General features: G+C 37.9%; 1 protein-coding gene across 1 annotated transcript in view; it reads left to right on the top strand.

Annotated features, from left to right (window-relative positions):
• Positions 1-26637, top strand: part of ZFHX4 (zinc finger homeobox 4) — a 157917-nt gene that overhangs the window by 105078 nt on the left and 26202 nt on the right. Inside the window, exon 4 of the mRNA XM_039222971.1 lies at positions 21277-21345. Coding sequence (XP_039078902.1) covers positions 21277-21345 — 69 coding nt within the window. The remainder of the gene's footprint in view (positions 1-21276; positions 21346-26637) is intronic.

Genomic DNA, 26637 nt, shown 5'->3' with positions numbered 1-26637 from the left:
ACAGAAAACTTTGGTAGGTGAGAAAATTCTAGCTAAGGAGGCATCTCGTAGAAAGAAATGGAAAAATTGCTCTTTATTACTACAGTGCATTATTTGCCTGTGGGTGCATACACAGAGATGTACTAAAGACTATTTTTAACAATATGTTGGTGGCTTCTAAACTTACGACTCTGATTTAATTTCAGTGTCTGTGGTTGCGTGGTATTTTCTGTTGGAGCCAATCTTTCACTGGGAGTTGGTTTATTTAAATGTAATTGGGTCCTGTGGATGGAAAAAAAACCTACCGATTTTATGTCTTTGGAGACCCACCCAGACATTTGGTTTGGCCTTTGGTACATAAATAATAACAAGAAGGTGTATGCTGTCACTGCCCTTCTGGAAACACCAGAAGTGGTTTGGCAGAAAAGAAACCATAACAGATTACCCTGGATAAACATAGAATCAGATGCTTTTCTGCAGTAGCCTATGTATATGTATGTAGATATATATCATTGTATATTGTATTTTGGAATCTTTGTAGAATAGAAGAACAAAGAGGGAAAAACAGTTTCTATTGAGAACACACGTATCTCAATGACTTTAAAGTAACGGAAAGGCTTAATTTTATGGGTTAATTATTTCTAGGGCAGGTGTATATTTAATTGAGGCAAACATTAACAGAATCATGCTTAAAGTTGCATAAAGTAAACAATGTCAAAGGCATCACCTTCTAAAGTAAAAGTTAAGTTCTGTTGCTTGTTTGCATGTTCCTTTTTGGTATCAAGCTTTTCAGTTTATTTGCTGCATGAGGTAGTAAATATGCTTTAAAATCTAATTCACCGAATGCATTCACATATCTCACTTATTAAGAATGTTAGATTTCATCGCAGATGTTCAGGGAATGACACAGAGCCAGAATTTCAACTTGGGATACCTGGGTGAAACGCATGAAACTTTTTGTCTTGTAATTATTTAGTTGTGCACTATGGACCTTCGTGGGAATTCTGAGTTCAGTTCACATTGTCTAATAGAGAGCAAGCATTCGTTTTCTTTGTTGGTTTTCACCCTAAGAATATTTGATATACTTAGATGTTTAGTTCTTTATACAGTTAAGTAGCGTTTAGGTGATGTTAAGTCAAATTTAAGAAACATAGTAGACTTTGGAGGAAAAGAATATTGGTATTTTAGCTTCCCGTCCTTCTTAGCTAAAATAGTCATAAATACTTACTTCAGGTGCACCTTCAAAGACCTATACTATTTTAAGCCTTATCTCCCTCTTTTACCTTGAATGAGTTAAAGAAAGAGTTGTAGATTTAAGTTCCAAATGGGCCGTAGGGAAGTGGTATGTATTCTTTGAACTAATGCGTTTTCCTGTCTAACATGTTGTGTAATTTACAACGGCAGACCAAACTGTTGGGCTTTTTGTTATTATCTGATGGAATTCAATCTGATTAATTTCCCCAAGAACCAATGAGGCTTTATGGACATATTTTCAAGTGGCAAATTTTAGAATGAACATTCAAGGCAAAGATGGTGGCCAGGGGTGAGGTTTATGTACTGTACTGATGTTTAAACATTTCAGTTTTTAAACTGCCCCATGGCCTTTTTTAGGATCTTTAACACTATCAGTATCATGTACAGGTAAAAGAAAATTTGGAAAAATAAGTCTCCTGATAAGTTTTAAAATACGGTTTTGTGTTTTTAAGACACGTCTTGACTTCCAGATTTATTGAGGGGGAGTAAATCCTGGTTTGCTTCTTGGCCATTTTAATATGATATGAAATGAATACTATAAGTTTTCAATCTGTTGTATTTTTTGATTTTACCAAACTGGCTTTTATTTTGAGAGTGAGAGAGAGAAAGAAAGAGTGCACATGTGAGTGCGAGCAGAAGAGGGGGGCTGAGGGAGAAAGAGAATCTTAAGCAGGCTCCGCACCCAGCATGAGACCAATGTGATGTGGTGCAGGGCTCAACCACAGAATCGTGAGATCATGACCTGAGCCAAAGTCAAGATTCTGATGCTTAACCAGCTGAGCCACCCAGGTTTCCCTTTACTAAATTTTTCTAAACCACTTACTAAAGTCTTATGACAAAATGTTGTTTTGATTAAGACTATTTACAAGTTTGTTAGAGGGGAAAAAAAGGAACATTACAAAAGTTCATAAGCCAAAAATATCAGCATCTCTTCAGTGTTTTCATACTTCTCTTAGGTATTCAGTGATAAAATTTGTGGATGAACTGGAGAATTTAAAAGAATGTCTGGAAATCAACTTTATTTAAAATCTAAGTTGAACTTTTAATGTTTCCTTCTTCATAAGTTTGTTTTTCAAATCAAAATTTTTCCCACTTTTTGTAGAAAACATATTAAATTTTATGAAGCTGCTTTGCATACTGTCATTTTATTGCCTTCTTGAAAATGCTATTTGTCTAAAAGTCAAAATCTCAAAACTGTGCTTAATATTGGCCATAATACGGAAACATTAGATATTCTCCTGGTAATCTACACGCTCTCGATGACTTTTGTTAGTTACTGTTGTTCATTCTATACTTAATAAACTCTGTTCTACATACGGATTTAGTTAAGTGTTTTGAGAGGCCCATTAGCACTTGTCGGCTCCTGGAATAACATTTCTTGCCAATACATAAGCATATGATTCTAAAATGTTTGATTATTTCAGTTTAAAAATTCAGTGAATTCCTTTTAGATTTTGTATTATAGAAAAACAGTCAGTTTTTCTTTTGTATAGGAGTTCTGTTTTGTTTTTACCTACTGATCAGCTAACTTGTTTTTGTGTAAACATATCTATGTAGCTTGGCATTAGCTTTTCTTTTCTTTTCTTTTTTTGATCCTACTCACAAAGAATAAGTGATTAAGTCATCGGGAAATAGGTGGCATAAGTCAGTACCCACTGAATGTTGACTATGCTACAGACCAAATTCAGCTCCTTTGGGTTTCCATTTCTATTGGTATTACTATTCTTTCAGAAAATTTTTATTGAGAACTTACAGTTTTTCTTTACTCATATTGCTCTTCTATAACATTACCTTTAATGATTATTAGAAACAAAAAAATGAAATTAAACAGTTGTGACTGTCCCAGTTTGATGACTTAACCCTTGGTTTTCTGGCAAATGAAAAAAAATGTACATGAATGAGATAAAAGACAATGTAGATTACCTTTCTCAGAGATATGTAACACCCACAAAAGAGCATAGGTTATTTGTGCACAGCTTAGTAACCTGGGATCCCTGGGCCTTGGGCTTCCATACCCCTTGTAATGCCTCCAAACTTATCCATATGTGCATTTTAATAGGAAGGAGGTCCATAGTTTCCACTGGGTGATTAATATTCCTCCTCAAGAATACTGTTCTCCCAGACCCTTGAAAGAAAACTAGTGACACGTAGTTTGAGTTGAAAATATACTTAAAAATTATATTTCTAAGGATGGAGCCACTCTCTTTGGCTCCTCTGCGTTTATTGCCCTCCCTGAAACTCCACTCCACTAACCTGGCCGTGCGTTCACTCAGTAGGATGGTGCCTCTTGGGCATCCTGGCTACATAGACAGACTTCCTTTTCCCCAGTAGAAGCTGCCAACTTAAGAGCTTCTAGGGACATCGTATTTTTGAAGGAACCATCTTAGGAAACTGGAGTTTCTCTAAATCAAATTGACAGAAGTCGTAGACAGAGTCACCTTTGTGCTTCAGCTCCTTAAGGCTATAAGCGCTCAGTCAAAACAAAGCCACTTCAGTGATTTCAAAAAACGGGTAAGTAGAGAAGGGCTTGAAAATGATGTATTTGGCTCCTCATAGAAGAAAGGAAAGAGAGAGAGCATGGAGTTAAGCACAAAGTAGGGTAACATAAAATAAATGAATAAGAAAGTTGTAAGTTGTGTGTCCTAGCAACGGAGTCAGGGAAGATTCTTTGGAGTATTGGTAGTAACAGGTAGAGTTCGAGCACTTTAGAAAATGAATGTGAATATCCTTTCAGAAGTATTAAGGGTTATGCAGACATAAAGGACCAAAAGGCTAATGATGTGAAAGGGAATGTGAAAAGAGGGTTGTAGACACAAATGCACAACTAACAGACTTGAGGTAAACATGAATGATTGTTCAAGCCTGTGAGGTCTTAGCCTCAGGCTTTGTAGCCAACATTTGTAAACTGACAAAAATGATTGCAGGCGTTCAGATCATGTCCTTACAGCTCATGGGTCCGGGCCCTTGTTCTCCAGCTGAAGAAACAGGCACTCACCAGTTTCATGACTTGTGCGGCGTTACATGGCGATTCGTAGTACAGCCCAAGCTTCTGATTCTCAGTTCAGCATCATCCTAGATATCTTTATCGTACTCTGCTACTTACATAGGCTGAGTCATGGAAGATTGTAAACACTGATCACTGCCCTTGTCTTATCATTTGTCTAAAAACTGTTTCTCCAGAACAGAAAAAATATTAAATGATATGATGTAGAGTAAAATACAGATCGCATTTGTTCCCATGTTTTCCTTGTGTGTCATGAGTACTTGGCTCCCACCACCAGCACTTCCCTTCCTGCATAGTATAGTGGTGGCTCTTTCTATTTTGTCTCCTCCAGACTTAGAGGAGCTTGTTTTCATCTTAGTATCTCCTGGTCAAGTGCGGCCCTTGTCACCTAGTGGGCTCTCGGTGAATGTATGTTAATTTGAATGCTGTGAAGTAAAATTATGTGTCTAAATCTATCATTATTTCTAGTCCTTAAAGCACTTTGTTATTGTTACACATTTCCGGTGAGATGTAAACAAACAGTGTGAGAAATGGCAAATAAGGGGTTTAGGCAAATTAGGGTAGATTAGGAAGCAATAAAAAAGGTTCAGCTAAAGTTAAATGAAACAGCAGGGAGCCAAGTGATGCTTTACAGATAGAATATGGTAGGTCGTTAGAGCTTAATAGGCAAATGTTTTCATTTTAAGGGCTATAAAATAATTTTTAACTGCAATTTCCTCACTTTAAAAAAGTCTTTTTAAGGGAAAAAGAGAGATTGAGAAAGTACTATTGATACATTGCTCATAATTTTTTTTCCTTTAAGCCTTACTCAAAAGCAGTGTTTCCACACTGTCTTCTTCCCATTTACAGGAATGATATTGACCCTTTGAAGATATTTTCTTGTCCAAATGATCATAGTTCATAAAATTAAAAGTCAAGTTGACGTCTGTCTCAGCCCTCAGCCAGATCTTGACCACAGATCTCAAGGGAAGTGCAGGGAGGTGATTTTATTGCCATTTTGCAATAATTGCAGACTCTTATTTCATCCTCTAGAGCTTTTGTTTCAAGCAAGAATGTGCTTGGACTTCAAAGAATTAAATGCACCCGAATTATATATTCATGAGGCAGCCACCAAAAAAGGACTTGGGGAAGGAACACAATGGAGGTGAACCCTCTTCCGCACCGGAACGGTTGTGTGTGGGGAAGAAAGGGAGATAGACGGACGGCTCACAGAGCTGGCAGATTCCTCAAAGGAGCTTTCCGCCCTTCAGCCTGTTCCAACAGGGTTTTCAACTGTTGTACCTTTGAGAGAGAACACCAAATACTGGTGTTTAATGGCAGAAGTGACAACTGCTTGATGAATTAATTGGAATCAGAATCAGAATGAAGTGGAGGAAAAGACTCTGTCACCTGGAGGATTCTTCTCCTTGGCTGCCATTATTGATTATAGAAGCCCCTTGAGAGAACTCTACTAAGGCGATGGCTCTGAGGGAGTAGCATTTGGCTTGGGCTCCTGGGAGACAGAAAAATGAAAGGTCCCTGTCCTCAAGGAGTCTAGAAGCTACCTAGAAGGCAGAATCAATGTACTTGATACAATAAGCCAGGTCATTTATGACATTTTAGGGGTGCCTGGGTGGTTCAAGTCGGCTAAGGGTCTGACTTCGGCTCAGGTCACGATCTCACAATTCATGGGTTCGAGTCCCGCTTCAGGCTCTGTGCTGACAGCTCAGAGCCTGGAGCCTGTTTTGGATTTTGTATTTCCCTCTCTCCCTCTCTGCCCCTCCCCAGCTTGTGTTTTGTCTCTCAAAATAAATAAACATTAAAATTTTTTTTAATTATGACATTTTAAGGAACTTCATCAAGTTCAGTACTGTTGAGAGGAGCATTGGATCTGTAGGGTTAATGGAGGTATTAGGACATGAAGTGCGAGTAGGATTGGAATTATAAAATAGAGTTTTATTTGTTTGTCTCTACATCTGTTTACTTATTTGCTTATTTATTTATTTAGGCATGACCCTTAGCCTTGAGAGGAAAGTGATATGATTCAGACCAGGGGTGAAAGGGAATGGATACGGTTGTGTTGAGAAGCAAGAGACTAAACCGATCACCTCTAACCACTATTTAAGAGAGAGTGACAAAAACTAGCTAGGTCGGGGCTCCTGAGTGGCTTAGTCAGTTAAGGGTCCGACTCTTGGTTTCGGCTCAGGTCATGATCTCAGGGTTCGTGAGTTCTAGCCCTGCATCAACTCTGTGTTGACAGTGCAGAGCCTGCTTGGGATTCTCTGTCTCCTTCTCTTTCTCTGCCTCTCCTGCTCTCACTCTCTCTCTCTCTCTCTCAAAATAAATAAATAAGTTTAAAAAATTAGGTAGGTAGTTGAGACTGTCGAAGCCTTCGAAAGCTGAGCAAAGAGGGACACCTGAGTTGCTCAGTAAACTGAGCGTCTGACTTCAGCTCAGATCATAATCTCACAGTTCTTGAATTCAAGCCCCACATTAGGCTTGCTGTGGTCAGCACAAAGCCTGCTTTGGCCCTTCTCTCTCTCTCCCCCACCCCTGCTTGTGTTCTCTCTCTGAAATATATATAAATATAAAATAAATATATTTATATTATATAAATACTATATATATATAAATAATAAATATATATTTAAAAAGCTGAGCAAAAATAGTTCAGATTTCACGGGGCAGAAAACAACAAGGTACCAAACCTTTGAGGGTGGGAATTACACCACTGAAGAGGGGTCTTAGGAAGCATGAGCTTTTAGCCATATATTAGAGGGATAAAATCGGAGGAGTTGTAGACAAGAAAGCTCATGCTAGAAAGAGCATACCATGGTGGGCTGGTGGAAGTATTCAGGGGTCTCACTGAGGTAACTGTCAGTAAACAGAAACAAGCATTAACAATAAATCCACAGAGAAAACTTACCAACTAAATGTAAGCAATGAAGGAGTCAAGGGTTCCAAGCTTGGCAACTGCTGGAAACTTCTCAGGCTAAGTGGGCAGGGGAAAAGTGAGAAGCCAGGACTCTGAGAGTGAGGCACACCTTTTTGCCCTTTCAAACATAATCCTTTAAAACAAAACAAAACAAAACAAAACAAAACAAAACAAAACAAAAACTAGAGGCAGGGGGAGAAGAAATAATAGGTACATAAAATTTTGTGGGGTTTTTTCCAACTAGGAAAAAGGTAGTCCATTTTCATCATGATTTTTAAGAGGCCTTTGTGGTTTTAATGAAACAGTGTTCAGGGCTCTGTTTTATTTCTAACAATTAGGCCTTATATTTAGGTTAGTCTGTTCATGTCATTTATGCTGAGCCCATACAGAGGAGATATTTTTATGGCATAGGGAACAATGTGAGTCCAGGATAGTTTTATATCTTTCCAAGTGAAAAAGTTTAATCAAATTGAAATACCTGTAAACTGTGGTACTGTACTTCCATTAATGTGACCTTCGGAGTCATCTTGCACGTATTAAGTATTCAATAAATGTTTACTGGATACATGACTAAACACAAATCCAGAACTAGCCATGAGGGGAACGGTACACAAGGTGAAAGACACATTCGTGGTAGGTGACATCTTTGTCAGAGATCTGTTAGAAGAAGTTCACTTGTTCCTATTCACAGGACTTTTAGCAAGACAGGGCTGACTCTATGCATTTGGCAGGAGACAGGAAAGCAAAGTGCCGCAACACCAATCCACAAATAGCCTACGAGCCTTTCAGAGATATGACAGAGGAGTGGGGGTGCAGAATTGCAATACATGAAAATCGATTTCCTCTTTCTTGGGACTTGCCCTCTTTCTTATAATTATATATTTATGTATAATATAATTATAATTTTTATAATTCATAAATATTACATATTATATCTTTTTCATCTTAATTACATATATACATAAATTGTAATATTATATATGTATTATATATATTCACAGTTTAACTACAAAAAGCAGACACAGCTCCATGTATTTCTAATCCTTGCAAGGAGACTCTGCAGATTCGAGGTCTGTTTTCTTCACTCTGGAAATAAAGTTCTGGAGTTTTTGGGGTGATACATTAGCCTCTACCTCCTGAGGACAGATGGGAGACCCAGGGGAGAGAGATATGTATGATATATGGGACAGGAACAAAATATTAGCTATATAAAAGATGTAATTTATTCTCATATTACATATTGTATTGGATCAAACACGTATTTCTATTCTTTCTACATCCTTAATAATATCAGTGTTAAAAATCCCTCAAAAGGGAGCTCTGCATTTGGCTCAAATTACCACATTAGAGATTATTTTATTCACAGTATGTAGACATGAGATAAAAAGAGAAATAAATTACTTAGTGTTCATTTTCTCCATCACCAGCTTCCTCTGCCTTCACCTCAACACACTTTTTATTATCTTAAACTGGCCGTATTTCTGGCTTTTTGTTTATTTTGTACTTTTTTGAATTTGAATTCTGGTCATCATTTGTGAATTATCCACACTCGTTTTATTTTATTTTTTAACAGAGTTTTAAAAAGTGTATTTATTCATTTTGAGGGGGATGAGGGGCAGAAGGAAAAGGAGAGAGAATCCCAGGCCGACTCCATGCTGTCAGCAAGCAGCCTGATACAGGGCTCGATCTCAGGAACTGTGAGATCATGACCTGAACCAAAATCAAGAGTCAGAGACTCAACTAGCTGAGCCACCCAGGCGCCCCCGTCTTCGCCCATTTTAAAGTTCAGCTTTCTCTATTTGCTATTATCATATATTTTAGAGTAGTGATGTGTTTAAGGTGTTTTTTTTTTTTTGCAATTTGTTTTAATCATCAGATGTTTACGGTAGTGTGAACTTTCACCTTATATGTCATCTTTTACATTGTCGATAATCATGAATTACTTCATCTAGTTTGCCAGGACAGCAAATTTAATGGACAAAATCACCACACGTTTTTGAGATCTTTCATCCTTTTGTACCAAAACCCTGAAATGCAGGTGCTATGTGCATTACACATAAGTTTTTCTGCAAACCTAAAAAATGATTACAAAAAATACTATGTGATTATATCGCTATAAAACATAATAGAAGAGTTTACTAGAGAACTGTTTACATTCTGTAAAGCTTTTCATTTTTGTTGACATAATTTTATTGCTTATAAGGCCCCCATAGTATCTACAATGAAAAAATAGTTCTTGCTTCATAGCTAGAGAGGATCGCTAGTCAAATCTTCGCTCGACAAAAAATGATTTCTGGGGGCACGTGGGTGGAAGCTAAGTGTCCGATTTCGGCGCAGGTCATGATCTCACGGTTAGTGGGTTTGAGCCCCGTGTCTGGCTCTGTGCTGACAGCTCAGGGCCTGGAGCCTGCTTCAGATTCTGTCTCTCTGTCTCTCTTTCCCTCCCCTGCTCATGCTCTCTCTCACTCTCAAAAATAAATAAACGTTAAAAAATATTTTTAAAAATTATTTCTGTCATTGTGTATCACGCAGAAGACAATAGGAATATTTCATGTGCTAAAACAAAATGGGTTCTACTCTCTAACTCTCTTTCCAAGTCCCTGTTTTACATCATTTACATTTATTTTGGAGCTTCCTTACTCTCCGCTGTCCTTCCCACTCCCCAAGTTTCCTCTCTAAGTCTGTTCTTGATGCTGTTTGTTTCCACCTTTTGTGAGGTTGATAAGTCTAGCCTAACTTCCACTGACGTCTGTAATACTTGACTTCCGTCCCCATTCCCACTGCTCTTCAGACACCCACACCCAAGTCCATCCTAGAGCACCTGCCTGCCTCTCTTCTGCCATTTAATGTTCTCCTCACGGTGGGCTTATTCCCATCATCACACCTGATCTTCTCTACATCACCCTGCTTCTGAAAAGCCTTCCCGCATGCTACATCTGCCTCTATATATTGCCCATTTCTCTCGTCCTTTTCACAGTAGAACTCTCAGAGAATTGTCTGCACTTGACATCTCCATCTCCTTCATCTTCATTCTCTCTTATACCACATTCAGGGGATGTTCACCCTTACGACTCCACAAAGAAGCTCTGGTCAAGGACTTGGAGAACCCATTCTTTGGCAAATCTACTGGTCAGTTCCTAGTCCTCCTCGGACTAAACCAACCAGCAGCTTTAAACAAATTGATCTCTCCCTTCTTGAAATGTCTCTTTCACCTGGCTTTCCACACCCTGTTCTCTCTTGGTTTTCTCCTACCTCATCTTCTTCACTGCTCTCTCCTTATTTTGGAAGGGAAGAATGGAAATGTTCTTTCCACTGAGTTCAGGCAATAAAGACAGAGCCATCACAATAGGGAATTTAAAAACAATAAAACTGAAGGAAAGTTACCAGCTTAAGTATTATTTTTTTTTTTTTACTGTGCCCTGACAATTCTAAGCAATGTCAATGATAAAATATTTCTCCCTGCTGGAAAAAGACTGCTCACAGTATCCTCTGCTTGGATATGCCCCTGTGTAGGAGTGTGTCCCGGGTTCAATCAGGGTACCTCATTCTCTAGGTGATCTTATTCAATCTCATCTCAAGGACTTACATTACCATCTATATGTTAACCTCTCCCTGACTTACCCCCTTCTCCCTTCCTACCCTCCCCCACCATGTCTGCCTATTTGACACCTTTACTTGGATATATAAATAGGGCATCGCAAACTAAACATGTTCAAAATGGCAGATTCCAAACCTTCTCTCCCTCCTGACTTTTTCCATCTGCATTTTCCCTCATCTCAGTAAATAGCATCTCCACTCTTCTGATTTCTTGGACAAACATGGTAATCATCTTTTGTTCTTCTTAGTCTTTCACTTACCTCATCAAAACCCATTGGCAAGTCCTATCTACTCCTCCTTTGAAATATATGTCAGTTCCTTCACTATCTCTTTGGTTCGAGCCACGTATCTTTCACAGTGTCACCGGTACCTTATTTTAGTAGACTTCTCTGTGTAATCGTACACTTGTGCCTCATACTTCTGGAACAGTTCTTGTCGCATGGCGGCTGTTTTATCAGTCACTCCAGGGTCATGTGTTTACCTCTTTGTTCTCTGTCATTATCTTGTATCAACTTTCGGTAATCTTCAGTGCCACTTACTTTTTAATTTTTATTTCTTAGGGTTTCTTCCTTAGGACTTATCTTCCATACTCTATGTGTTGTTCCTAAGATTTACAATTATTAGCTTCCAAATATTTTGAATCCAGACCTCTCTTTGAAGGTCGAGTTTCATAAACTAAAATGTTTTCCAAACAGCTCTGCTCTAATTCACGTCCAAAATTGAGCTCATCATCTTTTCTCCCATCCCAATCTTGGACTTTTGAACTTTCCTTTTCTCTCCAATGGAATTACTGTTCTTCTTCTATCTATGACTTTTTCTAGACAGTAATGGATTGAGGAACAGTGAATGTTCCAGTATCCTGTTTTGTTTTTAATAGCAAAACTTTTCCTCCTCCATTCTATCTTCCACACAGCATCCCAAAGATGCAAATATGATCATGGTACCCCCTGCTTTAAACTCTCACTTTGCCAAGATTGAGGGACACTTTGCCAGTACTGTATTCAGGCAAAGGAGAAAAAAATTGGCCATGTGTCAGAAACTATTTTTTGTACTGCTAATACAGTCCAAAGAAACGTGCCAAATCTCATCAATCTGTTTGCTCATTAATGAATGATTTATTAAATAAACATTTCATGGGTATGCATAAGTATTGTCTTGAAAATTCATAGCAGGTTCCAATAGTACATTTTTCACTCTTGGCTCCAAACTAGCCTTTCTAATCTTCCTTTTCTGGGGCTATGCATACTTTCACTAACTCTCCTTCTCCAGATTTATTTTACTTATGTTTGTATCCATCATTGCCTAGGTCAACTCTCCTAAGTGTAATTTGGGGTATATGACCATATAAATTTGACCATTCCTAATGTGGTGAAATGTAGAAAACTCCAAATAGTGAAAATCCAAGGATTATTTACATATAATTTAGGAAATTTTCTGCATCTTAGATTAATGGTAAATTTATTTCAACAATTATAGTGTTGATAAAAAGAATTGATCTAGTCATCTGAGGATTTTCTTTTATAGCCATATATAATTCACAAAATAAATAAGCCTGCACATGAGAAGCAATAATTTCCTCCCTATATATAACTGTATAAAGGAGGTTATTATAAGTGGTAATGCTCTATTCCATGTCAGCGTATTTAAGACATTATATATTTAGAAAGTATGGTAGAAAGATTGTATTTCCTTATTTTGCATGGCCAACTGGACGTGTTGATAATGACAACTTATGTTTCATCCTTGCAATGACTTGTCACGTCAGGCAGAAGTGATCATTTTATCCCTCCTTTAGAGATGAGAAGACTGGCTCCAACATGTTAGTAGATCTGCTTAAATTTACACAGATTGAAGCTAAAGTTTTCATCCCCACTCCATACATTTCCCACTTACCATTGCCTTTGTGAAAGCTCGAAAGTATTGTCTTTGGCTCATTATGAATTGCTCTGAAGAAAAAACAAGTGTTAATGTGCTTTGATGCTACGTTTAGTAGGACATAAGATTTAGGTGACTGTAGTGTAAGGAATAATCAAGAAAATTAATCAAACCCAGTGACTGGGTACACATGGAGGTTTTTAGAGTTCTGGAGACTGCCTCATTTGCAAATATGTATATTTTGAGATTATTTGTGACTTCTCATTAAACTTTTCTCTTGCTAAAAGGCCAATGGTGGGGTGGGGGTTGGAATTGGAGAAGACAGTTCCCTCCTTTTGCAGGAGGAAACCTAGGGCTGACTTGTATTTTACTACCAGTCTAAAGAGTTCATCTTCTTCACTTTAACTTTTTAAAATGGCCAAACCAGTGTGAATTGAACAGTCTTTACAGCGTGGTACACATACCACTTTTATTGCAGAATGTAAAATTTACTTAGGGATTAAAAGAAACTTTCAAACTGCATGGCTTAGGAAAACAATATTTAGTCATGTTAACATTTGCTCTTTCTAAAATATCTACACATATAATAGTGATATTTTAAAAGTCTAAAATACTGACTTAGCTGATTGAGAGTACATTACATATAAATATGATCTTAAAAGCCATAATATCAAATTGATGTAGTCTTTCCTTTGAATAATATGTATTCAGCAGGGTGGACCAAAGCCAGAGCAGAATCATGCATGAACACAGTTACTACTTATTCAGTACTAGACTTTTTGTAGTCATTAACTTGACTCCTTATTACACCTTGAAATCTGGTTATTTTTGCTTCCACTTTTACATATAGGATCCTGAATTTCAAGGGGGCTAAGTAACTTGCTCCATCAAATAATTAGAAAGTGTTGGAGCTGGGATTCAAACCCAAGTGCATCTGTTTCTTAAGTCCATGGTTTTTTTTCCTTTCTCCTTAGCATAAATATATGCATGGGAGTAGTTGGTATTTTCCTAGTGAAATAGTTTTTTGAACACAGGCTTCTGAGAGCTAGATAGTTCTAGCAGAAGTGGGCAATCTTTATGTCACTGGTGGCTCACCTTTTATCTTTGCTTGCTCCAAATCTCAAGCAAAGAGAATGAATCTCAGTCAAAAAAAAAAAACTACCATTATTTCAACGTAGGGTTGTTTGGTCTGGTTCTCTGCAGTAGAGTCAATGATGGTTTCATGGGTCATGACTCCAAAAAAGTATGCCCAATGACCTATTGAGTGTGTTTGAAATAAAACCATAATTTTGTTTTTAAGTTGTAAAACTGGTTAAACTCTGTAATGGTGGTAGTAATTTTAAAACAAAGCAGTCTTAGAGGGAGGCAGCTGTCATGGCTGAAGTCTTCGAGGTGAAAGTGTAAGAGAGAGTATAGAAGCCTCTAAGAATCAAATACTCTGACTGAAACAAAGAAGTGCAACTTCCCTGAGAGTCAATGATACCCCTGAAAGGAGTCTTTGAAAGTGGTGAAGGAAAGAGACAGATACACTGCTAGACAAAAATTTATTTTCTTTTCATTTAAAAAATAACTTTAGAAGGATTTTGACCTAGCATGAGAGTACTCAGAGAAGTTGGTAGTTGTGGAGTAGACAGTAAAGGTTTTCATAGATTAAAAACTAGCTGTGTTAGAAAGCAAAGGGCTGAAGTGAATCGCCAGTGGTCCTCATGAACAAAGACTGTCATTGGGTCGGGGTGGGAATCAGTGTGTAGACCAAAGGTGTTTCCTATGTTGAGGAGCCACCTAGCAAAGCCAACACAATATGCCAAGGAATAAAAATTGTTTTAGACAAAGTAAAGAGAGATTGTGATGAATCCTATAAGAACGTAGGTATAGATCAATGAGCAACTGACAGATGGGAATATATTGTTTTCCCTAAGTTATGACAATAGAATTTTGATCCCTTGATTTCAATACAATCAGAAATGAAATGGAATCATACATGGAGAAATATATTAGAAATTAATAAATTTAAGAAAAAACATTTCAGGGGCGTCTGGGTGGCTCAGTCGGTTAAGTGTCCGACTTCAGCTCAGGTCATGATCTCACGGTTCATGGTTTCGAGCCCCACATCGGGCCCTGTGCTGACAGCTAGCTCAGAGCCTGGAGCCTGCTTTAGATTCTGTATCTCCCTCTCTCTCTGACCTTCCCCTGCTCACACTGTCTCTCTCTCTCAGAAATAAATAAAGAAACATTAAATTTTTTAAAAAAATATTTCAGTGNCCTGCTTTAGATTCTGTGTCTCCCTCTCTCTCTGACCTTCCCCTGCTCACACTGTCTCTCTCTCTCAGAAATAAATAAAGAAACATTAAATTTTTTAAAAAAATATTTCAGTGAGAACACTTTCAAATAAGATACAGTAAGAAGATGTATGAGTAATTTATTGAAACTAATTGATATCAGGAACTTATTAAATTCTTTTGAGGTCCCATTACACTGAGGTCATAGATGATTCAAGAAGCAGAAAGAAGTGATCACACTTCCTGGCCTAGAGGCCCCAGGAGATACTACTCCCCTACTATAGAAAAATAACTTCTGGGTAAAACCAGACAGGGCAGGGCAAAGGAGCTTTACTCTTCCAGAAAATAAAAAAAATTACAAATCCAACCCAGTTCAGATAATTGACATTGGAGCATCCAATGCACTTCAATCTGTTACTGCCTAGAAGAAATAATTTAAGAGAAAGCATTGCAGGTCAACAAAGATGATGTTGCTTGGTTACTCAAAACCATTTGGTAGCATGCTGAGTTGCTCAGCTTTTTAGAAGAGCACTCTTTGTATCCACATAGGAAAAGGATGGAGACCACTCGAAACCATTTTTAATTGCAAACCTGCTTTATCTGAAAGCAGGCCTCACTTTTACGGTGCACAAGCAAGTTCAGAGGGCTTTATGAAAATATAAATTACTGAGATAATAAAAAATGTTAAATTTGGTTTGCTCTTCCAGATATTGATCATGTTGTGATGAATTTGCTCCTAAAGGAGTTTGAAGTGTTTGTTTTAGGGGGTGGGAAATTCAGGTTTTTGCCTTTCTGGCTCGGGAGTCCTAGGGGCTGCCTGGAGGCAATGCTGTTCATGGGAGAGTATGGAACTTTGGTGTCAGACAGACTCTGTCCAGATCCTAGTTTTGCTACTCTGTGCCTTTGGGAAAAAAACTACTTAAAATGTCTGAGCTTTACTATCTCATCTTTTTCATAAAACCAGTGTTTTTTCGGTAGATATTCGCTACAAGAATTGAGTGAGAAAATGCGTGTTATGTGCTTAACACCTAACAGATTTCCAACATCTATTCACTTATTATTTTAAAATAAGAGTGTTGCAAATATCTCCTCTTCCATATCAGAGGCTCTAAAGGATCCTTTTACAGCACATCACCTAACTGCGGTGAAGGTGGGAGGGGTTTCAAAAGGGAAATGAGGAGGAGAATGTAGGAAGGTTGTTGAAATGGGGATGCTCTTTAAACATTTAGTCTTTTCCAATTAAAAAATAAGACTTGGACTCTTTTTTTTAATGGATGGAAGTAGAGTAGAACTCAAAATATTTCCTAAGACTACAGGAAATATTTTTCTTTCTATGTATTATTTTAGACTAGTTGGTTTAATATTTATTCTGCTTAGTGGTATATAGTTCATTTTATGTGCTACAAATTTTGCTAAAATAGCAATACATTTTGTTCTTTAATGCATTAACAAATCAGTGGGAAGATTTGAGATATGGAAGTTTTGTAGGCAATTCTGTCTCAGTATTATATTTGGCAGCATAAATACTCACCCATTATTTTAAACATTTACCGAATTGATACCAAATATTTCTCAAATTTGGCTGATAAGAATATAAAAAGCTCATGGCTGTCGTGGGCACACATGTAGATTAGGTGAGATTTATTTCCAAATGACAACAACATTCTTAAACTTAGAATTCTCTATTTATATACCTAGGCTGTTTCAAAAAATTAAAGTTCCAGATCTTTCCCTGATCATGAGTTTTATACTGATTATAATTAAAAAATATATATTATTCCAATTAGCAGGGGAAAAAAGAGGATTTCACAGATGAAAGTGTGATCATTTTTGAACTAAGATGAAATGCCTAAAAGTTTATTTGCTGGAATAATTATTTACCAGTTTCTTTAAATTTATTTACCAACTTATTTACCAGAATAATTATTCATATAAAGGAAGGGAAAGGTGAAAGGAGTAATGGGATGGATAGGCTTATGAGTAGCTGTGACAAGTGTGAGGAAGTGAGAGAGAGCTATGAGAACCTTCTGTCTCCTAATTAAAGGGAACAGGAACCCCCCAAATTTAAGTTTGTAAATGTTGTCATTGGAGATGTAACCATATGGGTTGGGCTGGGGGAGTAGGTGGTTAGCAGAATCCAAGTCAAATGAAAAAATGAACACAAGAAAAAATTTCAGAATCAAAAGAAAAGCCACTTTTACGATTTTAAAAATATGGCTTAGTATATCATTGTGGTTAAGATAACTATCCCTGAAAGAAAACCTCATGGGTTCAAATCATGGCTCATCACTTGCTAGGGGCGTTCTAATGCAGAGAAAGAGCATCAGTCAGTACCTGGCACAGAGCAAATACTCCGTAAATAATGTTGTCGATGACAGTGATTGTGATTATCGATATACTATTCCACAGAAAATAGGGCCGATTACTCCCACATTGTGTTAATAAAAATAGAGTAATTTGGTACCATTTGCAAATGTGTGATCATCACCAAATTGACAGAAGAGAGTAGAATACTGGATAAATTGCCAGTGGTATTATTTTTAAATAGTATTAAATAAGGGAGGTCAGGTGCTAGAGAACACAAATTAGTAATCTAATTAAATCACCAGCAAAGAGACAGATTGTGTTAACAGCAGTCAAATTTGTTATTACAGAGCAATTATTAAAGGGAAATATTGAAAGATGCTATGTATCATTACTAGGTTTTAAACATTTCATTTACACAGGCAGAGAAGTATAGATTAATCAGTTCATTTGTTAAGTTAAAAGCTCCTTTATTAAAATATTTATATCATTTGTATAAAAGGAGCAACATTGTTGAAGACATAAAAAATATTCTGTGGCATTCTGAACTACATTCCTTTATAAAATTGTTTACACAAGTCGCTCTCAATAGAAGTCTCCAAGTGCCACGTATCCTAATTTGTGAGATTAAATAACAGTTTCTGGTTTTGACATTTGTACATTTCCTTAAATCACTCTCAAATAAAATGATTTCAATATGGCACCAAACTATTATTTAATTATATCATATATTCAAGGAATGTAATGTTTCGTGAAATATCAGAATTTTTACAAGACCAGGGAAAGTTGTTTTCTTCGCGCCCTCACCCACCTTGATTTCAGGACTTCATTAAGACTAGGAAAACCTTTACAGACTCCTTAATTCTGTGGCATTACAACTGGACACATTCAGACTTCCACAGCCTTTATACCAGGCTGAACTACATTCCCTCCCAGGCAATGTCAGTTTCAAACTTGAGGACCTGGGACAAGTTAATTTTACCTCTTTCAGCTCCAGTCTCTTGACTTATATAATAAGGATTAGTAATTGCCTCCTGATTTGGGGTGCCTGGGTGGCTCAGTTAGCGTCCAACTTGGATTTCGGTTCAAGTCATGATCTCATGGTTCACGGGATCAAGCCCTGCGCTGCTTGGGATTCACTCTCGCCCTCTCTCTCTTCCCCTCCCAGTCACATTCTCTCTCTGTCTCTCTGTCTCTCCCTGTCTCTCAAAATAAATAAATAAACATTAAAAGAATTAAAAACTTATTGCCTCGTGACTTTATCATGAGAATTACATTACTGTTTTTATAGGGTTAGGTCTTCACAGTACTGGCAGAATACATTTTTAGGTTGTCATTTAAAAATTTTTATTTTCCTGAATCTTAAACGAGTAGCGGCCCTTTGGTCAAATTTACTTAGATACTACTGATATCTATTTAAGTGGGTGTCTGATATATTTGAAGTGTGTGTGTGTGTGTGTGTGTGTGTGTGCACGCACATGTGTGCACATATGCATATGTGTGTAGTCTTGTGTTTGGAATGGTAAGGATTCCTTGATTAGTTATATCAAGGAAAAGAGTGAAAGAAAAGAGTTAGAAAAGAGTGAAAGAAATGGTTTTATACACACGCATACACCCATTAATACACATGGTTTCTGACTTATGATGGTTCACTTTAACATGTTTCAACTTTATGGTGGTTGAGAGTGATAAGCATTTAATGGAAACCATACTTTGAATTTTGAATTTCTATCTTTTTCCGGGCTATATGTGGTAAGGTTCTCTCTCATCATGCTGGGCAGCGGCAGTGAGCCCCAGGTCCCAATGAGCCAGGCAATCACAAGGGTAAATAGCCAATAAACTTGCATCTGTTCTATGCCCACCCAACCATCCTGTATTTCACTGTCAGTGCAGTAGTCAATAAATTACAAGAGATATTCAACACTTCATTATAAAAATGGGTTTTGTGTTAGATGATTTTGCCCAACTGCAGGCTAATTTAAGTGTTCCGAGCACGTTTAAGATAGGTTAGGCTAAACTATGATGTTCGGTAGGTTACCTGCATTGAAAGCATTTTTGACTTGAGGTATTGTCAACTTACAATGCATTCATGGAGACTTAACCCCATTATAAGTGGAGGAAGATCTGTAGATGTACCAGGAATGAGGATCTGTGTTTGGTATAACTGAAAAGGCTGTGAATTTAGAGTCTTGAGGCTCTGGGAAGCTTCTATAAGATTCTCATCTTGAGATTCATCTGCTTCCACATTTAGGGCCCATATAGATTTGTATTGTGAACAGCAGTGGTCTGGCGACTGTGATATGCCTCACTTTGTCCTTAGTTGAGAATTTGTGAAGATGAAAGTTATTGAGGAACTCACAATTTATTGGGGAAACATGCATGAATCATGTAAAAAATTATCATAATACATCATAAGTGCTGAAACATATGTATAAGCTAATTGTTCTGGGAGCACAGTGGAGGCAGCACTTGCTTTAGGTTTTGAGGGAAAAATAAGAGTTTCATAGGAGAAGAACAAAAAGACATTCACAAAATAAAGGGAACAACACTGGTCAAAGCATAAAGATCCAAGAGGTTGCCAAGAGGAAGAAGGTGGGTTTCTTGAATGACATATTGGATAGATATCAATACTGTGATCTATTTGGAAGTTATTTGGATTTATAAGCAAGGACTAAGGATAAATTCTTCCCTTCAAGAGTAATTTAAGATATGGCTACCAAAAAAAACCCATAATGTTTTTTGTTGTTGTTGGGGCAAAGGCACTGAGCATTTATTATCATTCTTTTTAAACAGATGACCACCAGAGGCCAGAGGTGTTGTACATTGCAGGAAAAACAATCAGTAAATGCAACAATAGTGCCTTGGTGTGCATTTCTATTTCCAAGGTTAATTATTTGTTTAATTAAAGGCTTCAGAATCAACTGGAGATGCTAGTGCCCAGAAATATTAGATAAACATGAGTCTCTTTGGCATGTAAGACTTGTGTGATGACCTTTTCAACCTCTCAATGCAATCCAGACTTTTCTCACTTTTAAGACCATATCGTGTTATACCTTTATTTGTATTATTTTTCCTTATAATTGTTGATTATTTAGACAATTATATCTGCATATCACAAAGGAAGGAATTGAGGCTGAGAAAGATTAAGTTATGTACCTAACTTATACCCTTACCTAGAAATTCATGGAGCCATGACTGGAATTCAGGCAATTCTATATTCTGGAAAAAATAGTTCTTGCTGTATTATGAGATGTTAGACTGATGAGACGAGGAATTCAGGCAGGAAGGCTGTTGTGGAGGCTACTGAAATTGTCAGGAAAGAGAAGACGACAGGAAGAGAGAAACACACATGACAGGAGACACTGCCACAGCAGCAACGGCATGGGACGACTTGGTGTAGAGAGAGAATGAGATGTTGAGGGTGGTTTCTGTGGTCCGGCCATTTTGCATAGATTTCTGCACCACAGGGAGCACAAAGGAAGAACAGAGATTGATGTAAATACTGACTTGTGCTTGGGGTTGAGGTTGGCAAAGCAGGGCACTGTTGGCACTTCTATCTGGAGCTCAAATAAAAGATCAGAATAAAGATGGGAATTTATTGATGGCTTGAAAATAGTCTTCAGGTTTCCTCAGGTGATTGTTCTTTTTGCTTTGGTCTCTCACACCAGCTATCATATAGAAGGGTGTTTGTTTTTTTTTTTTTTTCTGTTTTCCTATCTTGACAGAGAAGTTAAAATATGCTCATACTGTATGCAATGTGCCATTGTTATTATAACACATAATTCCATAATGTAGGTCTGGCCAAATATCCAAGAAGTAACCATCAGGATGAGCCTTCCTGTGTTCATATTTTGTCTGCATTGTATTCTTTGTGTGTTGTGGCTTGAGAATTTGATCTAAGCTTCCTGCTCCCTGGACCCATTTTGCTAACCGGTGTTCACTGTGATGTAAGGTGTGCTGGAGTCTCACCTGAGCTCCATCTGGGATCAATTTGGGGTTCTGGGATACTGGCTGTGACTGAAGAGCCGAGCGTGGGGTCTCATTACTTTTCATTCTAATGTTGTCTGCAGAAACTGTCTCTTTGGGAGCCAGGACCTGCGAGGATGACCTTCCAGAGCAGCAGTTGAGAGCAGCCTCAGGTAACTGGTCTACTCCTCAAAATCTCGTTTGTTCTAAATGCATTCCACTTGTTACTCTTGTCATTTATGTATGAAATGTATGTCCGGAACTGCTCTAATTAGGTCTGAGAAGATGTCTTATACAAATAAATTAAAAGCAAAATTAAATATGCCCGATATTTGGACACAGCTAGAAAGTAACATTTTAAAGAATGAGTTAACTTCTGCAGGATAATTTCTCACACCTACATTTACACACTATGAAATTTCACCTAACTGGTCAGTTTTATAAAACTATCAGTCAATACTATTTTTCCCCAAGTCAAACAACCTAGTTGGTGGAGTTGTTTTTGGTAATTGACGAGTTGACTGGACTTTGGATAGCCATGTCAACATCTTTACTAGTCCCTTGCTGTGTGTGTGTGTGTGTGTGTGTGTGTGTGTGTGTGTGTGTGTTAAAAGGCATCTATGCTTTCTTAGCTGCATTACATTCAGATACTTTAAGAGGAAATGCACCCATGTTGCCCTGACACACCTCATTTATTCCTGCTATGTAAGCACCATCACAAGTATCAGATTTATACAATTGGAATAATAAGGTGCCATATATGATTATAAAATAATAACGTGCCAAAATGATTATAAAAAGTCCTTTGCATTCATAATGAGGAACTGAAATACTTTTTGCAAGTGGAAACATTCCTTCAATATCAAGTCGGGGCTTCTCTCTTTAAAAATTCTTCAGTTAGGAGCCCATGGGTGGCTCAGTCAGTTAAGCGTCTGACTTCGGCTAAGGTCACAATCTTATGGTTCGTGAGGGTGAGCCCTACTTCAGGCTCTGTGCTGACAGCTGAGAGCCTGGTGCCTGCTTCGGATTCTGTGTCTGCCTCTCTCTCTGCCTCTCCCCTGCTCATGCTCTATCTCTCTCTCTGAAAAATAAATATGCATTATACATTTTTTTAATTCTTTGAAGTCAAGTTTACCTTCACCTTTATCATGAATTCTTTTTCAGTTTTTATGTTATTTTCCCTTAAAAAACTAGAGAGCATATTTAAAATAAAATAAGATAAACCAGTTCACCTTCCTCACCTCAAGCCAATCAAAAGATTTCATTAATTATCAGTTTGGAAGTACTAGGCCAAAAATCAAGACTATGACAAAAATATCAAACTAAAAACAAGACATTCCCTGTCAATAAATGTATTTATTGTTTTGTAAACAAGGACACGGAAATCTACACCTTCACCTTGGTCTCTGAGAAGCTTTACATTCAGATACTCTAAGGCTTTCTGGGTATTTCCACAGAGATGTTCTTTTTTTTCTTTTTTTAATGTTTTATTTATTTCTAGGAGAGAGAGAGAGAGAGAGAGCGTGAGCAGGGGAGGGTCAGAGAGAGAGGGAGTCACAGACTGAAACAGGCTCCAGGCTCTGAGCTAGCAGTCAGCAGAGAGCCTGACGCGGGGCTCGAACCCACGAACCGTGAGATCATGACCTAGGCAAAAGTCGGACGGTCAACCGACTAAGCCACCCAGGCGCCCCATCCACGGAGATGTTCTACAGGGAAGTCTGATATAACAAATTCCAAATGGAATTTCTTTTTTTTGCAAAACTGTTTCTTCTCCTCCATCTTAACTGATGCCACCGTGCCATAGACATACTTCTCGCAAAGAAGAAAACTAGAAATCATCAATTTTACTCAGAATATTAGTGCCAGCGACTGTTGGGAATAGGTCCTGAATGAGATAGATGTGTTCTCTCAGTTTTTAAATGTCATTTCTATGCAAATAAATTATTTTCAAGTTTCTGTACATTTAATGGAGGAAGTAAAAGAGGTAATGTGCTACAGCAGAGGTTCTCAAAGCATGGTCAGGCTCAAAGCATCAACACAAACTGGGAACCGTAAGAGTGCAAGTTCTTGGTCCCCCATCCCAGATTTACAGAATCAGAAACATTGAGGATGGGGCCTGGTAATCTGAAGTTAACAAGCCCTCCAGATGATGTAATTCCCACTACAGTCTAAGAATCGCAACTGTATGATAAATGATGTGCTCCTTTAGAAGTAGTGGTCAGAGGGCTCCTGGCTGGCTCAGTCGGTTAATGCTTCTGACCCTTGATTTTGGCTCAGGTCATGATCTCAAGGTTCGTGGGACTGAGCCCACATTGGGCTCTGTGCTGACAGCATGGAGACTACTTGGGATTCTCTCCTTCCCCTCCCCCCTGCCTCTCCCTGGGTGCACCCTTTCTCTCTCTAACTGAATAAACTTAAAAAAAAAAAAAGTAGTGATCAGAGAAGTTCTCTGAGGAGATGATAGGTGAGCTGAGTCCTAAATAATAAGAAGGAGCCAGTTATATGGAGTCTGGGGAAATGCCTTTCAGGTAGAGAGGGGAAGAAGTTGGTCATGTTCCAGGAAGAGAAAGAAAGCTAATGTGGAGATGTTAATGAATGAGTAGGGGAGTACCATAAGGTGCAGTCATAAAAATAGGCAAAGGCCTGGTCACTTCAACCATAGTAAGAAGTTGGTACATTATTCTAAGTCTAAGTGAAATAGGATGTATCACAGGGTTCAAGTAGGAGAATGGCTTGATTTTATTAGGACGTGCAGCATAAATTGTAGGAAAGCAAGAGCAAATCTGACCTCATTCTTAAACCATTTCAAAATTCAAAATTCAGGTAAAAGATTAACGGTATTGACAATGGAAATTTAGAGAAGTAGATAGATTTAGTGTGTACTAAGTATTGTGGAATTTGAGATAACAGAATTTCTAGTAGATTGTATGCCTCTGAGAGAGAAAGAGAAGAGTCAAGGAGGACTCTTGTTTTTGGTTGATGGTGGCAGCACCATTAACTAAGACGGAGAGATTGGCATGAAACGGAGTGAGTTGTCTTGAGGGGGAGCCAAAAGTTCAAATCGGCCATTTGAAGTTTGATCTGTCTTCTAGACATCCAAATGGAGATACAAAATTTAAAGTAAGGGATCTGGATGCTATCATCCAGGAAGATTATTATTTTTCCTCATATAAACTCCCTCTGTAGATAGAGAAGAGAATAGGGCTTCAGACCAATGCTGGAGACATGTCATTATTTAGATATTTTTCACATTTATTTATTTGAGAAAGAGGGAGGGAGAGGGACAGAGAGAGAGGGAAAGAGAGAATCCCTAACAGCTTCCATTCTGTCAGTGCAGAGCCTGCCCACAAGGCTCGATCTCACAAACCATTAGATCCTGACCTGAGTCAAAGTCGGACGCCTAACAGACTGAGCCATTCAGGCACCCCTTCGATATTTAGATTTTAAATGGAGGAGGCCTCAGCAAAGGGGAATAAGAGGGAACTTTCGAAGGGGAAGGATAAAAGTCACAACAGTCTGCAGCAATAAAATTCAATAGAGGGGCTTTTTTTTCAAGGAGAAGGGCATAGTAGCTTCTGCTGAATCAGGTTAAGTCATATGCAGATAGAAAGGTGATCCCTGCGTTTCCCAGCAGGGAAGTCCTTGGTGGCTTTGAGAAGACCAGTTGATTTGAAGCCTGACTGGAGAGGGTTGGATAACAAACAAACAAGGCCAAAATCAAAGAAGTATCATCTTAAAGTTTTATTGAAGGTAAATTGAAGAATAGAATCAAATCTGGACTCCTCTTTTTCTTCTCATACTCTTGCTTCCTAAATTCAGTTTGGTGTTCCAACTAATAAGTATTGCCTGCCTTCTATATTCTAGGCACTATTCTAGGCATTTCTGGCATAAAAATAAACAAGATGATTACTGTTTTCAGTAAAGATGTAACTATTAGGGGAAGTAGGCTATACACAGATAATTTTAGTTTTTTTTACATCAGTGCATAAGAAAAGAAAAGCAAAAAATAAATTTAAAAAACTTAAAACTATCTAGCATTAGTCTTTGGGGAAGAGTTTTTGGAGAAGGAAGTAATTAATAACACTAATAATAATATGGCTAGCATTTTAGTACTTATTTTGTGTTAGGCTCTGTGCTGACTGATTCTTATTCATTATCTTATAACAAACCTATGAGGCAGGTGTTATTAATGCCATTTTATGGATAATGAAACTAAGATTTCCCAAGCTGGGCTTGAAGGAAAAGTGGGGGTTATACAGTGGCAATAAATTGTTCTAGATAAGACAAGAAAATATAATGGTATATCTTATAGGGAGGAGGAGGGCATTAATAATGGTTACATGTTTCTAGAGCAAGTAGATTCAAGAAATATGGCCATTGGACTGGTAGAACAGCATCGCCTGGGAACCGAGACATGTCGAGTCTCAGGCTTCATTTTAAACCTACTGCATCAGAAGCTCTAGGGGTGGAGCCCAGCCATCTTTGTTTTATCAAGTCTTCCAGGGGGTTCTAATGCCCTAAAGTTTGAGAAGACTGTTTTCTGAATTAAGTTCTGGGCAGGAAGGGAAGAAAGATGAGACTGGTGTGGTAGACAGGGACCAGGTATCTTGAAGGTGTTCTTGCCACGTACGGAAGATTGAGCTTTTAGATTTTAGATACGCTAAGATTTTAAGTGGGGAAGTCAGTTAAATAGATCAAACTGAGGATAGATTTGGACTGAGTGGGACTGTGCAGAGAGACAATGGGGGAGTTCAGGAAAGGATTCTTATAAGCCAGGTATCTAGAGTAGACGCTCAATAGCTAAAATTAAAACTAATATATAAAATGTTTAAGTTACTTTCCTCTACTTCCTCTTTATGTGATTCCTCCTTGGGCTTAAAAAGTACGCACTGTTTTCCTTAGACAACTCAGACCCTCTCCAAACCTAACTGTATAAAAAAGCAATGGGAACCAAGCACAACTGGCTGGTGCTTAGATCAGCGGGTTTGCTTAGTAATTGTGTAATTTTATAGAATAAACTAATAGTGATTTTCCAATCATTTTTATTATTCAAATGGAAGTATTCTAGGCTATTCAGAAACTTTTCTTTCTTTTAAATATAGTTTATGTGTACGCATAGAGTAACTTACAAGATCATTTTGTTAGGTGTGATAAAAATGCTAGGGGAAGTGATTGTGACACACTTGTAAAATATAAGACTATAGTAGTATTTTCTCTTCTTCCTTGTACTTTGAAACATTTAAAAACAGAAATGTATTACCCCTTATTTGAAAACTGGAAATAGAGAACCTGGGTGGCCCAGTGTGTTAAGGACCCAACTCTTGATTTCAGCTGAGGTCATGATCTTATGGTTTATGAGATGGAGCCCCATGTTGGGTTCTGCACTAACAGCACAGAGCCAGCTTAAGATTCTCTCTCTCCCTCTCTGCCCCTCCACCATTTACGCACACACTGGTGTGTGCCCT

This window comes from Hyaena hyaena, unplaced genomic scaffold (assembly GCF_003009895.1).
Source record: "Hyaena hyaena isolate Hyena2069 unplaced genomic scaffold, ASM300989v1 scaffold_1225, whole genome shotgun sequence".
In the NCBI taxonomy this organism is placed as follows: Eukaryota; Metazoa; Chordata; class Mammalia; order Carnivora; family Hyaenidae; genus Hyaena; species Hyaena hyaena.
Note: the sequence above shows the minus strand (reverse complement) of the source record. Positions and strands in the feature narration are given on the sequence as shown.